The sequence below is a fragment of the Perca fluviatilis genome, chromosome 7 (assembly GCF_010015445.1).
Source record: "Perca fluviatilis chromosome 7, GENO_Pfluv_1.0, whole genome shotgun sequence".
NCBI classification, from domain to species: domain Eukaryota; kingdom Metazoa; phylum Chordata; class Actinopteri; order Perciformes; family Percidae; genus Perca; species Perca fluviatilis.
In genome coordinates this window covers 24,292,621-24,308,402 of record NC_053118.1, presented here as the reverse complement: position 1 = coordinate 24,308,402, position 15,782 = coordinate 24,292,621, and the positions used below count along the sequence as shown (strand labels likewise).

At 40.9% G+C, this 15,782-nt stretch overlaps 2 protein-coding genes across 2 annotated transcripts; one reads left to right on the top strand and one right to left on the bottom strand.

Moving 5' to 3' along the window:
• Positions 1 to 822: 822 nt before the first annotated feature.
• tubb5 (tubulin, beta 5) lies at positions 823 to 5,565 on the bottom strand. Its single transcript, XM_039805680.1, has 5 exons — positions 5,423 to 5,565; positions 2,621 to 2,729; positions 2,285 to 2,395; positions 1,938 to 2,182; positions 823 to 1,815 (listed from the first exon to the last, which is right to left on the bottom strand). Exons 1-5 carry the CDS (start codon positions 5,477 to 5,479, stop codon positions 1,003 to 1,005), a joined length of 1,335 nt encoding a protein of 444 aa, XP_039661614.1. The 5' UTR covers positions 5,480 to 5,565; the 3' UTR covers positions 823 to 1,002.
• A 2,428-nt stretch (positions 5,566 to 7,993) lies between these two features.
• Positions 7,994 to 15,580, top strand: flot1b (flotillin 1b). Its single transcript, XM_039805681.1, has 13 exons — positions 7,994 to 8,135; positions 8,958 to 9,008; positions 9,418 to 9,493; positions 9,690 to 9,780; positions 10,715 to 10,858; positions 10,997 to 11,116; positions 11,541 to 11,636; positions 11,767 to 11,919; positions 12,181 to 12,362; positions 12,519 to 12,564; positions 12,826 to 12,963; positions 13,746 to 13,910; positions 14,008 to 15,580. The coding sequence occupies exons 2-13, from the start codon at positions 8,966 to 8,968 to the stop codon at positions 14,035 to 14,037; spliced, it is 1,284 nt and encodes a 427-aa protein (XP_039661615.1). The 5' UTR covers positions 7,994 to 8,135; positions 8,958 to 8,965; the 3' UTR covers positions 14,038 to 15,580.
• Positions 15,581 to 15,782: the final 202 nt, after the last annotated feature.

Here is a 15,782-nt window from a genome sequence, read left to right as displayed (position 1 = left end):
TCATTTTTGTCCTGGGGCCCTGTTTTAGGTTAAGCCAGCCATGTCTTCGACACCAGCAACAGTTTAGAGTCTTGTGTTTATATGACATAATAATAAAGTAACTACTTACTGTATTGTTTTGTGCGCCTGCATCTCCACCTCCATGCTCTCCACAAAAATGTTAATGCAAAACCTTACCTTACTATGAATGCATAAAATATTTATAAAAAAATTTTTACTTGTTGAGCCTTAAAAATATTTAAGCATTCCAAAATTAAATAACATTGTTTGTTGGTGTTAATATGTGTAACTGTTCTTTAGATGTTGTATTCCAAGATCATATAAACGCTGCCAGGGTGCAATGAACATATGTTCTTATGTTTGACTCATATTTGTGGGAATGTGGCTTGGCACAGAGAAAAAAATTGGTCTGACTCTATCATGTGCCTGGAGAAGAAACACATATATTATACCTCATGAAATCTAGTGTCTGTCTGCATTGACAAGCCCCTGGGTACTTAACTGTTTCATAGCTTAATGCTCATGGAAAAGACATTAAACCTACTTAAATCAATACATAACAAAATTGAATGATGCAGCTATTTTTCATTGCATCATTCGCTGCAGGAAAGAGCACATGAATGCATTAGTATCCTTTACTACAGAAACTGCTGACCTCAACAGAATTAACATTCATCCATCTCTAGAAATCCCCCTTGATATGATCCAATCCTTTATACTTACACTGTTTTGAAATGTGATTGAAATTTGATGGCTGAGTTGTATGTTTTATCAGACAAATAATTTATATCATAGCAATAATTAAAGGCACACAAGTTTTCAAATATCAATTTTATTTTCAATTTTATTTGCAGTAACTAACAAGAGATATCTAATGTATGCTAAAATTTAATTCTAGCAATGCTTCAGACACTAAGCTTTTTCCTTGGTTACCTTTGTGGTTGTTCTTTTCTGATTATTTTTCGTTTTGGCATTGATGTCTTGACCTTCACATCTTTATCTTTAAGCATCATCTTCAGCCTCCTCCTCAAATTCACCCTCTTCTTCAGCAGTGGCATCCTGGTACTGCTGGTACTCAGACACCAGATCATTCATGTTGCTCTCTGCTTCAGTGAACTCCATCTCATCCATACCTTCACCTGTGTACCAATGCAAGAAGGCCTTCCGGCGGAACATGGCTGTGAACTGCTCTGAGATGCGCTTGAACAGCTCCTGAATGGCTGTGCTGTTGCCAATGAAAGTGACAGCCATCTTGAGGCCACGGGGTGGAATGTCACAGACGGCGGTCTTCACATTGTTGGGGATCCATTCGACAAAGTAACTGCTGTTCTTGTTCTGGACGTTGAGCATCTGCTCGTCAACTTCCTTCATGGACATGCGCCCACGGAACACGGCGGCGACGGTCAGATAGCGGCCGTGACGTGGGTCGCATGCAGCCATCATATTCTTGGCATCAAACACTTGCTGGGTGAGCTCGGGAACTGTGAGGGCTCTGTACTGCTGGCTGCCTCTGCTGGTCAGTGGGGCGAAGCCAGGCATGAAGAAGTGCAAACGGGGGAAAGGCACCATGTTGACAGCCAGTTTGCGTAGATCAGCATTGAGCTGACCAGGAAAGCGCAGGCAGGTGGTGACCCCACTCATGGTGGCGGACACAAGGTGGTTAAGGTCTCCGTAGGTGGGTGTGGTCAATTTGAGAGTGCGGAAGCAGATGTCATACAGGGCCTCATTGTCAATACAGTAGGTTTCATCTGTGTTCTCTACAAGCTGGTGGACTGAGAGGGTTGCATTATAAGGCTCAACCACTGTGTCTGACACCTGAGGACAGAAAACACACAGAATCTTTCTTCACTCTCATGATCTTAGAAGAGAAACCCTAAGGCAAGAGAACCTAAAATTAAAACAAAAAATGTGTATGCTCTTTTACAAGGGTAAGTTACCTTGGGGGAAGGCACCACGCTGAAAGTGTTCATGATACGGTCGGGGTACTCCTCACGGATCTTGCTGATGAGCAGGGTTCCCATACCGGATCCAGTTCCGCCACCAAGAGAGTGGGTGAGCTGGAAGCCCTGCAGGCAGTCACAGCTCTCTGACTCTTTGCGGACCACATCCAGGACTGAGTCCACCAACTCAGCTCCTTCTGTGTAGTGACCCTTGGCCCAGTTGTTTCCAGCACCACTCTGACCTGGTGGGGAAGGAGTGACACACAGGTGAGCCATTCTTTCCCCCTGCTCATAAAAGGCTTTGGTCATTCAGTGTCATGACACTATGGCTTTATTCCACCCACCGAACACAAAATTGTCAGGTCTGAAGATCTGCCCAAAGGGTCCAGACCTCACAGAGTCCATGGTGCCAGGCTCCAAGTCCACCAGAATGGCTCGAGGCACATATTTACCTCCTTCGCGAGAAAGAGAAAAGACAGGGAGAGAGAAAACATACCAATTCAATAACACAGTAAAACCACAGTCTTGGATGTTACACAGGATATATGATGTGAGAAAGACATGAGATGGTAATTACATGTCTTAAGTTGTACTTCAGAATAAAATGGCAAAGCTGAACATGAGTTCATATGATATACCCTTCATTTATATACAAAAAAGATGTTAGGAAGGTAACTGACCTGTAGCCTCATTGTAATAGACACTGATCCTGTCCAGCTGCAGGTCACTGTCTCCATGGTAAGTCCCTGTGGGATCGATGCCGTGCTCATCGCTGATGACTTCCCAGAACTGCAGACACAAAATTGTAGGGATCGCATGACAGTTACTTGCAAAGAAAGTACACATGTATCCATTAGCAATGTGGTTTATGGGACTGGGGACTTTAAACGAGTAAAACAGCAGTGGGTTTGCATTTTTGGATTCTGATGAAAATGACTAGATTTTCCCTTTCACCAAGCCATATATTAACCCATTCATTACAATGCATCTGTTAATATTTCGTCATCGACTGATGAACTAGCAGAATGCAGTTCTGTTATGTAAAATGCAAAAGAGGGAGCACAAAGGGGCTACAGATCACTGCAAGGCAACACTGAAAATAAACTCCAGGCAGTCACACTCAGGGGTGTCGGACTGGGGGTGAAAAGGGGACTGAGTACCCAGGGCCATCATGTAAGGAGGGCCCAGAAAGATGTTAGAATGAATAGCTGTGGATGTGGGAAGGGGGCCATAGAGAGTGCCTTTCTACAGGGCCCAGAATTTTGTGCTACGCCCCTGGTCACACTACAGTGAAGACACACAGAGATTGTCTTCAGATGTGTATTCATATCTTGTTCCCTTTATACACTCACAGTGTGTATGCTATGCATTACATCCCATAAGCGGGAGTGACTGTTGCATATGCAGGTAGCCATTTGCGTGCACATATTTTTGTGATATCTTCCAACTAAGGCTTTTTTTGTAATATAGCCTGTGATTTTCTGCTAACAGCAGCAATAGGAGGATTTAGAGTAATCTGGATAAGCGGGCTGTATTGCTGCTCAGTACTTAAGAGATTGGCAGTCAGCTGTGGTCTAAGTATCATGACATTTAAATAAGACCATATGAAACAAAAATGACCAAGTGACCTTAATATGAGGCAGATAACAGCAGGATAAAGAGAACAAAGAGCTGAAAAAGAATGACCAAAAGAAATATTTGACAGTGACACGGTAGATGGCTATAAGTAAAGACTGAAAAAATCAAAGTGAAAGAATGAGGACAATAAGCAGGAAAGCAATGCCACACCCTGACCTAATTCAGTACAATGTAGCTCTTCAGCAATTCTGTCAATCATATCCACTGGACATCTGAGTCAATGAGTCCTGGGGGAATGGAAACAAATGGAGATACTCACTGCCAGTGGTTATTTTAACACCATATTGGGCAACACAAAGACACAAATGAAACTCCATGCTTTAAAAGGGTAGATGGATATAAATGTACTGCATCAACTCCAATTGCACAAGCCTATGTGTACACATTATTTGCACTATTTTGGCTCAACTGCTATAAAATGTCATACAAGTATACTGTATAAAATGGTAATATGTTGTCTTTATTTTATATAGTTCTATAGCTATTCCAAGGTATTGCCAGCAATTGCATATCAAGTCAATTGAGAACCCAATGACTTCACCCACTGTGCATCAGCTGTTTCCTCCATTCCTCCCCCACCCTACCCCTAATTTGGTTAGGAGAGGAAAGACTATTGACTACAAAGATCTGCCCTGCTTTACTGGACATTAAAATCTCTGTCAGCAGAGCACCACTACGATAATGATGTATATGGGCCATTGTTAATGGGGTCTACGAAGTATATTTGAATACCAGTGCAAGATTCCTGTGTGTTTGAGAGATCCCACTTAAACATATGCTGTCTGTAGCAAATGATCAGTTGTAAAACAAAATAAGACAGGGTAATAATGGGCCAAGAAGACATACTGTAGCAGACTGCAATTGTTACTGTAGGACTGTGTGGGTGATGTATTGTGAGGCAGACTGCAGAGCCCCATTAGACTACAGTGTCGAATGCATTACAATGATATGCAAGAGTGAGAGTATTTCATTTCTAAAAGCAATGATGATGTCTTTCAGAAAATGCCCTTTATCAGTCTTTTTTAAAAGGAGCAATTCTTTCTTCACCAATTATCCATGCCACACCCTTTCCACGGGCCCCCTTCTTTCTCACTAGCTGAAATATCAGTATGCATCTACAGCCCGCAGGAATCAAATCTAATCAATATGGGGTATTGATCCATTAGTCATTTGAGGGAAAAATTAACCAGGCCTCTCCCATCCCAGCTCCCACTCATTGTCTGAAAAAAACAGCCATATCTGCCTGTGCAAGACAAAGAAACGACTGCAGAGTAGGCTACACTGACTGAGGAGCTCTGACAAGTGAAGAATGGACTTTTTTTTTTTTCGTATTCTTTTCCCCCCCAGACAATATCTTAAGGTCAATTGAATCCACAACTGTTGAGACGCAGACACGCCCGGTGTTGTGTGAACAAAACCGTCGAGACACAAGAGCCCCGTTATACCGTTATTTCAATGCGAGTAAGCACGGTCCGCTGCTCCACACCCACCTAGTTAGGCTACCGCAGTGCAAAAGATGCAGACAGATCAGATTAATATCAACAGTTGTTGATCAACATCTAAGAGCAATATTTAATGATTTATGATGTGTTTAAATACACAAAAGTATAATATGTAGGCCTACATATAAAATAAATGTTTTTATTTAGCCTATTTGTGCATAATGAGACAAAAGGAGTCCTTTGTCTTCATACATAATCAAACAATCAGCCATAGCCTACATAAAGACTTAATGAGTATGTCCTGCATAATGAGCCTGTGACGTTTTCATTAGTAAGAGGAAACGTAATTTTGTAAAGGAATAAATCAATCACAATAACTATATTTCTCAATAATGTTCTTACCTTGGCACCAATCTGGTTGCCGCACTGGCCAGCTTGGATGTGCACGATTTCCCTCATAGTGGTTGCTAAAGTTTTACAGCGACGAGCAGACGCGTTACTCGCGGGCGAGGAGCCGACCCTAGACTAATGTGAAAGTGCCGGACAATGGATTTATATCGTTGGAGCGTTTCCAGAATAGGCTGGGGCCGGGGAGTGGGCGTGGCTAGCCCCAGACCCAGCTGCTGCGAACGGGGATTGGCTGAGAAGCCTGACCCACAGCCGGAGTAAGGAGGGGCGCTTCGGCAGATCAGGGTGTGGAAATAAAATAACAGAGATTGACCAGATTTAGATTTTACCAGCTAGTGTCCAGAAACACCCCAGTGACATGTATTGCACTTTTCTTGTTTCTTGCTTTTTCAGAGCCAAACAACCAATCAGCAGTTTGAAATTACTCTTTTGACTGTAACACTCCCTGCAGAGTAGACAGATGGCAGACATTTCAGTTTCAAGCCAGGGACAAGATGGGGTCAGCCAGCTCAAGTCCTTTGTCTCACCATAAGACTCCATTAGTACTGTTCTGTTGTTGTTTTTTTTTATCATAGCTATTACATGGTCTTGATAATTAATTAATTCTTTTGTCTGTCAAACTGTCAAATCAGAGTTTTAAGCTCAGTAGGCCAGGAGTCATGTTGAACTGGGATCTGGTGCATTTTTTCTTTTAAGACCTGTGTAGCCTTCATGTAGGCTAAGCACTGAATGTGAATGCAACCTTCAGAGAGGCTTTGGGAACTAACATCCCTCGTCCTCGACTCAAAGACATGGACAAAAAGGAGGAAAACATCTTTGCTCCAGGAACCCTCACACCTGTGGCAAAGAATCTGGGCTCAATGCTTGAAGTCTGGTCAGAGTGGATAGGATCGGTGAGCCAGGCCCGGAGGCCAGATCCCATCCAACTGGAGCAAATCCAACCCTCCATGTCTATTATATAATCAGATTAGAGTTTTAACAGTGGATTACAGTATGAGCTAATCTCTGCTGCTGGATGATCTTATTTTATATGAAATAGTCTAGTTTAAAATGCTTGATGTTATTTTTTTTTTCAACATAATGTATATTTTACTCAACTAAATTTATGTTACTAATAGAAGCAATCATAGTCGTACCACTGAGTCTAATTGTAAGTTAAGACTCCATTGCAATCTTTCACATTACTGTGATATCTAAATACATAACACATGTTGTGCAGCAGCTACTTCAGGCATTATTCCAGTACAGCCATCAATCATGTAGAAGAGCAACTGTTGAGATACATTAGTGATGAGTTGACTATATGTTTATTTTATTTTTTTCTTGATGAACGTTAATGGTGATAGTTAAAATGTCATCACGGACAGTTAATGTACTGTTAATGCAATCATGTGTTTTGTGTGGTGTGTTCTCTGTCTGCTAAACACTGTACCCTCTAAATCAGACATTCAGTGCACAAATAAGCCATAGAATATTATGTAAGAATGTCAGGCCCGGTTACAGACTTTGCTGAGACAGCTGGCAACTAATTCCTTAGGCAATGCAAAAAGACCAAGGTCAATGGAAATCAACAGTTTCAAACTATCTCGAACATCTTAAACAAGATTGTAATAGTTACTGTATACACTCAGTGGCTACTTAATAGGTACACCTGCAATTTAATGCAACACTGCATAAATTCTACCTCTACAAAATTTATAATGTTACGTGTTTGTTGTGGAGGAAGGTCTAACATTCCTGACATTGTTGGGATGTGAAATCCAATTGTTTATTACTGAGGTTATAGTTTAAGGTGATGTTGTACTGTCCATCCATCCATCCATCTTCGTCCGCTTATCCGGTGTCGGGTCGCGGGGGGGAGCAGCTCCAGCAGGGGACCCCAAACTTCCCTTTCCCGAGCAACATTAACCAGCTCCGACTGGGGGATCCCGAGGCGTTCCCAGGCCAGGTTGGAGATATAATCCCTCCACCTAGTCCTGGGTCTTCCCCGAGGCCTCCTCCCAGCTGGACGTGCCTGGAACACCTCCCTAGGGAGGCGCCCAGGGGGCATCCTCACCAGATGCCCGAACCACCTCAACTGGCTCCTTTCGACGCAAAGTCGTTGTACTGGACTACATTATATTGAGAAGTGTTTCTAATGTTTGTGTCCTTCCCATTTACATAGCATACACGAGGGGGATAGAATATTATAAACACCTCTGGATACAATGCAGTCACTAACTAAGACCGTAATGCTAAAATATACATAATTGAATTACATCTCTACAGTGTAAAGGACAACCTTATAGGCATCATAACAGTAGGCTTTATGGTAGAGCAGTTGCATTACATACAGATAGATAGATAGATAGATAGATAGATAGATAGATAGATAGATAGATAGATAGATAGATAGATAGATAGATAGATAGATAGATATATATATAATACAATATAATATGATATAATATACCGGTAATATGATATAATGCAAGTGCAGTGGAGATGCAGTTATCACGATCGACAACTAGATGGCGTCAGACAGACGTCATCAGTGTAGTGAGGATAGGCGTGGTCACTGCACACTTCACTTCCCCCTCCTTACTGAAATTTTTGCCATTCCAGTTGACGGGAAACAGCTAGCTAGCTAACTGACAGACCGTAGAATCAGGAGACTGACCTCGATTTATTCTAAAAAAGGATTGCTTTTTGTATTGACCGGATATCGGTAAGATAAACGGAACGATTAGTTCGATTTATTGTGTAGTTGTAGCTAATAGCTGTACTGTTTTGTTTTCCACATGCGTAACGTTAGTGACGTTATCGACCACAGACCCTATTTCGCTGTCTTCTATGAGCTAACATTAGCTATCGTTATCTTTCTTTGCAGGCCGTTAGTCGGTTTTACATTCAATATACTGTGTGCTCGACGTTATTCTTTAAAGCACCGAGGTGTTTTACTGTTTTATGGTTTTAACTAATATTCGACCACGCATTGCTCGTTAAAGGGAACAGGTTTATAGTCAAACCGACCCGGCTGCCCTGTTTTGGTTTGTTATAAGGGGGCAGGAACAGTCTGGTTCTCTGAAGCCTAATTGAGGGTTTGGCTTGAATGATTGACATAGACATGTGTCAGTTGTAACCTGTGATTTACTACCATACTCTTGACTGTCTTTACACACTAAACAATCTCATCGATCCAATAAAAAACTGTTGAGTTCATGATAATTAAAAATGAGCAAATGAATAATTGTTAATATCAGTGCATATTTTTATGGTGGTGCCATCAATGTAAAGCTGTATTTAAGGTTCAACTCAGAATATAGTGTTTGATACTGTCATATATATGTTATTGTTCATGGATCCACTGAGCAGTGGTGCATGTTCTCTACAATATAGAAATAAACATACTTTGGTATTCAGCTTTCTTTCATATATCTAATATATCAGTATATATCAAAGAAAACATCATTCTCCCTTTTTCTTAGCTAACTGTAGTAATGTGTATACTTTGACATGTCTTGCTTTATTTTATTTTGCCTCAAATCAGGATTCAAGATGTTTTACACTTGTGGACCCAATGAAGCTATGGTGGTGTCTGGTAAGAGATTTGCTTGATTTATTTTGCCCACATCTCATGGATTCATGATTATTTCTCATTATAGCACAGACTTTTTTTTATTTATTTATTTTTTAGAAAAGTTGGTTAATGAAACACTTGAGCCTTTCATGATTGTGAAATATTGTTAAAATTTTCCAGGAGGTCACTGTAATAATCCTGTGGTAGGAAACCGGTTTAGTTCACAGTGGTCCAGTAAACTTGTGTCACGTGATTTAGTCATCACATGTCTTGTGATAAGATCATATTGAGCAACACTAGGAATGAAGAGTAATATAGGAATTGTCCAGCTTGCTAGAATATGTAGCTGTAATGAATAAACAGCATTACTCATATTGTTGTAATACGGGGTTGCAAGTTCAACTATGTCCTATGTTTTCTTTCCCTCCAGGCTTTGGCCGTTCTCCTCCTCTAATGATTGCCGGAGGAAGAGTGTTTGTTCTCCCATGTATTCAGAAGATCCAGAGGTCAGTCCCTATTTCATTCTTCTGTTTTAGGTATAAAATAACTGCCTGATTTAATGTTTAGTCAACAAACAAGGGAAATAAATGCTCATAGTTACTCATATCATACCTATTCTGAATGCTGTATCCATTACTGGGCTGCTCTTTGTTATTACATCTCATCCATGCCACCCTTTTATTGTATGTCCTTTCTTCTCAGAATCACACTCAACACGCTGACTCTAAATGTGAAGAGTGACAAAGTCTACACCCGTCATGGGGTCCCTATCTCTGTCACTGGCATTGCACAGGTATGCTTTGAGAATTGGATGACTGAAATACCATTAGGCTTCTATTAAATGGAGTCAAAAAAACTGTGCATATTTCTAGAAAAAAAGTTATTAAAGTCAGGGCTGGGTACCGAATTTAATACTTTTTAGGCACTGAACGAATGGCCTCTAAAGTATTGAGTATTGAAAAATGCCTCGTCATTCAATACCTAAGGAGTAAATCTCATCAGTGTCAGTGAGCCAATAAGTATGCAGCATGCTTCTACCAAGATCTAATAATGTCTGTGATTGGCTGTCTAACATTGCACGTCGCAGAGGGAGACAGGAAAAACTATGTTACGCACAGAACGGGGCTCATGTAGTAGGAGAAGAAATATAAATAGAGAGATTTGTGCCTCAATGTGTAACGTTGTAATTTCTTTTTTGTTTTATTAAATTGGTATCGAAAAAATCATTTAGGAACCGGTATCAAAGTCACGGTATTGGTATTGGTATCGGTACTGGTATCGAAAGTTTTTGAACGATACCCGGCCCTAATTAAAATATATTCAACATATTTTTCATTGACCCCAAAAGGCAGGGAAGGGGGTCAGCTATTTCAAATCAACATCTTTCTACAGAAGACTGTTGCACACACAGGCCTGATGCTCTCTGTATGATAAATGAAGGATTTACAGTATGAGTGGATGGGAACAAGTAGCTAGTGTATGATTACTTTAAAAACACAAAATGAAGGAAACACAAGCAAATTAAACTAGTGCAAGTATAGTAGAGCAAAAGACTCATCAGTAGTACTATATATACCCACAACATGCATATCCAGTTCAGTTTGAAGGTTATGTTGGTACACAAGGGAAAAGAAGATGACACTTAAAAAAGGTTGAGGCTGGATGGAGAGGGTCAATGGGACGCCCCCATGTCCAACCTCACATTTTCTTTCCCTGTCTTTTTTCAGGTGAAGATCCAGGGCCAGAACAAAGAGATGTTGGCCACCGCCTGTCAAATGTTTATGGGCAAATCTGAGGCTGAGATTGCCAACATTGCGCTAGAAACACTGGAGGGACACCAGAGAGCCATCATTGCCCATTTGACCGTGGAGGTTGGTGTGGTGTACTGACCTTTGCTGACTTGCTTGACATTTTCCGGCAATAAAAGATTGTTAAGCCTAATGTTTTTATTAACCACTAAGTGAATGCCCATATACAACTAGTATGAATATCTCTCTATTTGTGTACAGGAGATCTACCAGGATCGTAAGAAGTTCTCCGAGCAGGTCTTTAAGGTGGCCTCCTCTGACCTGGTCAACATGGGAATTGGTGTCGTCAGCTACACGCTCAAAGATGTTCATGATGATCAGGTACTTTAAGTTAGATTGAGTTCATTTTTTTGCCAGTGCTAATGACAAAAATCTGATGATCAATACACCAAACACTAAATACTGGAGCAGCAGCGATCTGAAGTGTTGCTGTAAGCCTGAAACCTTTTATTTATTTATTTTTATATGAAAGCTTTTGGTCTCCTATGCTTTCCTCTGTTACAGTAATGCACTTGATTGATATTGACTCAATGTCTCTGATTCAAAAGTCCTGAACAACTGCTCTTTACATTAGTGATGGATTAGGTCTAAGTGCTTTAGTGGTAATGACACCATCTCTTGTTTTTGTTTGCCTAATGCACTACCTTCCTTTTTACTGCTCCAGCTGTGTTGTCTCATATTTGACTGTTTCTCCCTCTCTTGCTCTCTCGCTCTCTCTCTCGCTCTCTTTCTCTTTCTCTCGCAGGACTACCTTCACTCCCTGGGTAAAGCTAGAACAGCGCAGGTGCAGAAGGATGCCAGAATCGGAGAAGCTCAGTACAAACGAGATTCTGTCATGAGGGTAAAATAAGCTTCTTTCTTCATCCCTGTCATTCTGCCTATGTGCTCATATGGGTAATCTGAAAATGATAACAATCCATCATTTGAAAAGAAATGCCAAAATTTGGTGTTTTGCTATATTGTCTACACAGGAGGCCCACGCGATGCAGGAGAAGGTTTCGGCTCAGTACAAGAACGAGATTGAAATGGCAAAAGCCCAGAGAGACTACGAGCTGAAAAAGGCCGACTATGATGTTGAGGTCAACACCAAGAAGGCTCAGTCAGAAATGGCCTATCAGCTTCAGGTACAGTTCATGGTCTGATCTTCTAGGGCCACGCTGTGAGGGCTTTTAAATTTGCTGTGTTTTTGTTAGGCTGGCGAAATTTCGGCCGGCCTGGTCAGTCTGTTCAGCCTGCGCACACCTCTTTCACAGATTTTTTGGGCTTGCTGGTCGAGTTTCTATCAATTGGACCGATCCAGATTGTAGACGATACCTGATTACTTTTCAGTGATTGAAGGCTGAGTAGTGTTGGAATTTGCTTTTTTCCTCTGCTTCCCTCTACAGGTGGCCAAGACCAAGCAGCGCATTGAGGAGGAGAAGATGCAGATTCAGGTGGTGGAGCGGACTCAGCAGATTTTACTGCAGGAGCAGGAGATTATTCGCAAGGAGAATGAGCTGGAGGCCAAAGTTAGGAAGCCTGCAGAAGCAGAGAAATACAGAATGGAGAGGCTGGCTGAGGCACAGCGGTGAGTGCTAGAGCCCAAATACTGTTGTCTTGTATAGTACTGATGAGAGTTGATCATCTATAAAACACATAAACACAGCACAGAGAAAGGACAAAATTAAACAAAAGTATACTTAAGACCGTTAAACAATTTTCAATCTTACTTCACTCCTGGCAGCCTACAGCTTATCATGGAGGCCGAGGCTGAGGCTGAGTCCATCAAAGTGAGTCCTACCGCATGTTTCCTTTTATTCTGAAATACTCCCATCTCATTTCCACTTTACCCTCCCTTTCTGTTCACGATATCACATTTACCAATAATTATTACTGCCAGGACTTGTAGTCTTTCTATTGTAATCCTAACTCTGTGTGTGTGTGTGTGTGTGTGTGTGTGTGTGTGTGTGTGTGTGTGTGTGTGTGTGTGTGTGTGTGTGTGTGTGTGTGTGTGTGTGTGTGTGTGTGTGTGTGTGTGTGTGTGTGTGTAGATGAAGGGCGATGCAGAGGCTTTTGCCGTGGAGGCTAAGGGCCGTGCAGAGGCAGAGCAGATGGCCAAGAAAGCAGAGGCCTTTGAGCAGTACAAAGATGGAGCCATGGTGGACATGCTGCTGGAGAAACTGCCACTGGTCAGTTTGACTCTCATGGATGAATGAATAGATGAAGATAAATGTTAGAGCTGCAAAATGAAAATACTGTGGTATTAACAAACCTTGCAAACTACAAGTGGTCTTTTTACTCTAACAAAAGTTACCACCTGTGTTTTTTTTTAATTTTTTATTACTCCATAGACTTGCTGTTGGTGTCACAGCATGGCCTCATGCCAGAAGACCTTTAGTGTTATTTTTATTCTAAATTAGTTATAGGTGATTAATCCACATTAAGATTGTTTGACAGCATTTTATCTATCTTTATGAGCATTTCCACTTTTTTTTTATCAGCATGGCCGCATGATGGTCTTGGAGGGTCCTTCATTTTATTTTACTGTAACTGTGGCTTCACATAAACAATTCACATTAAGTTAATTTAGTCCTGTTGATTATTATTTGGGAATTATTTTTTGCCCACTCAACTGATTTTATTATTCAGGATCTGTCATTAAGCAACCTCAAGGCCTTTTAAAGAAAATCAAACAAAAATATATTTTGTTACATATTTCTCTTCTTTTTGCAGCAAAGTTGTGTAGCTCTTATTCAGGGTTTCTGCAGGTTTCACTATGCAAAATTTGAGACTGTTTAAGACCTTTATGACAACATCAACAAGCCCTAAATTCATTTTGTATCGCTAAACTTGCACTTCCCCATAGCTGAAGAACAAGAAGTGTTTTGTGTCTGTGGTACAATCCGAAAGAGACTCGCACAAATAACACCCAATTAAATGATTGATTCCTCTGTTCTTTCTTGTCCTACAGATGGCGGAGGAGATCAGCAGGCCACTGTTACAGGCTCAGAAGATCACCATGGTGTCCAGTGGCAACTCAGAGGTGGGAGTAGCCAAACTTACTGGAGAGGTGCTAGATATTATGACCAGGCTGCCTGCCGCTGTGGAGAACCTCACCGGAGTCAGAATCTCTCAGGTAAGCTGGCATACAGTATGTGTGTAAAAGACAGATGTGAGACAGAACGACTGGTGCTGGTGTTTAATAACTCAAGTGTCTCTCGTTGACTTTGCAGGTTGGAGCAAAGCCCTCCCGTGTGAATTAAGAAGAGAGGGAGAGTAGAAGTAATCAAGAGAGGTGTCATCAATATTCAGACTAGGAGCTCTACATCTCCTCTTTGTGCCTATAACCACTGTAACGACTGCAGCAACATAGTCTTGTCTGTGTGCATGCATGTTTCACTTGTGTCTCTTTTTCCGGGTTCCTCTTCCTTCTAATGGGATTTTTTATTGTGCTGCAAGACATACATTACATTACATTAATGAAGCTACTTATTTTTTTAACCAGAGGAGACAAAAGCCTCTAAGTAGGAATTCCTGTCTTTTGTTGTTTTATACTTGATCTGAAGTATGCAAGTTTTTTTAATTTTTTTTTTTTTTAACTTTACTGCAACCAGCCTCAGTTTCTCTGCATAGGGACTTGGTCAATCAGCTGTTTTTTTTTTTTTTTTTTTTTTTTTACAATATGGAAACTGTTTATGGCTGTAGTTTTTTTGTGCCTTTCAATTCCTTAAATGGTGTGGAGTTCCTTATTACAGCACCACCTTATAGTTTTGTGGTGGGTATATCATTGCTGTTGTTGTAATTCTATAGAATTTACCCAACACAACCTAGCTTCATGTTTATTTACTCTTTGTCCAATTGTCAATTATTACACATGAAGTGACTGAGTTACTGGGCCCAAAATTATATCAGTGGAAGGTTTTCTTTTGTGTTTCAGAATGAAGGAGAAGGAAGTGGTTGATGTGAACGAGCTAAAATGGTTTCCCAAAACATTGACTTTTGACTTTGCTGCCTAGATTTTAAACTGACTTAACGGGAGATAATATAATGTTTTTTATTTGGTGTTCTGATTTTCTATGAGCATGTGAATTTGAGTATCATAGATTTTGACTTGATTTAGACTTTTCTCTAACAGAAGTTTTCTAGCTTCCAAGCCATATGCATTTTGTTACCGCCAAGTGCCTGTTCAAAACCCAACAGTCAAGTCGACTTCTTTACTTAGCCTGCATTCACACCAAATCAGGCGTTGCGGCTATTAGCGCAGGGTTAGGCAGCGATGTGGGAGTGTCACTTCAATGGCCCATTTGCCACTTCATTGCGTTTTGTCTGATTGTGGGTAGGATTCGTGATGGGCTACTGCAGTGTGACACCAGGTTGCGTTTCGCCAGAGGTTCGCCACAGGCTGCTGTTTTTTCAGCATCCTGTGCTGTCTCCACCGCCGCTGCCTAAACTCACTACACATGCACTGATTCGCCTTTTTTGCTACAACGGCTTTGGTGTAAATGCAGCCTTAAGCCTATTACACTTCTCTCGTCAGGGAATATTTCCTCATATCCAACTAATCCTAAACTATTGGCCATCACTAGAGACGGCCATAGATGCAAGCCGAAGTCAGTCTTTACTTGTTCTTGTGACTTATTTACTTTTCCTTAAACATTTGTTGTTGCATGTCTGTACTTGACATATGTAGTTGTTACATAGATTTAAAGTTGTATACTAGTCAAATATTCGAGATGTATCTGTAGTGACACTGACTGTGATGTTCTAAGATAATGTAGACAATAAAATATGGTTTGATCACTGAAACCTGTTGCTTATTTCCCCATTAGTTTCATTTAAGACCACGTGGAGAAGACTAGAGATGAATCGATCAGCAGAAATTTAATCAGCAACTATATTAATAACCTAATCATTCAAGACAATCAATTTTCAAGAAACCTGTTCGAAATCAAGTTTGGAAGTTCAAATGTGAAGATTTGCTGCTTTTCTTGGTTTTATATCATTGTGA

Bases quoted from the DNA above. Each gene is read 5' to 3' on its own strand.
- tubb5 (XM_039805680.1), bottom strand. From the start codon at position 5,479: ATGAGGGAAATCGTGCACATCCAAGCTGGCCAGTGCGGCAACCAGATT. The intron at 2,396-2,620 runs GTCAGTTACCTT...TTTCTCGCGAAG, and splicing joins CTATTACAATGAGGCTACAG to GAGGTAAATATGTGCCTCGA. The intron at 1,816-1,937 runs GTAACTTACCCT...TTCTGTCCTCAG, and splicing joins GCGTGGTGCCTTCCCCCAAG to GTGTCAGACACAGTGGTTGA.
- flot1b (XM_039805681.1), top strand. From the start codon at position 8,966: ATGTTTTACACTTGTGGACCCAATGAAGCTATGGTGGTGTCTG. The intron at 11,117-11,540 runs GTACTTTAAGTT...TTTCTCTCGCAG, and splicing joins AAGATGTTCATGATGATCAG to GACTACCTTCACTCCCTGGG. The intron at 11,920-12,180 runs GTACAGTTCATG...TTCCCTCTACAG, and splicing joins AAATGGCCTATCAGCTTCAG to GTGGCCAAGACCAAGCAGCG.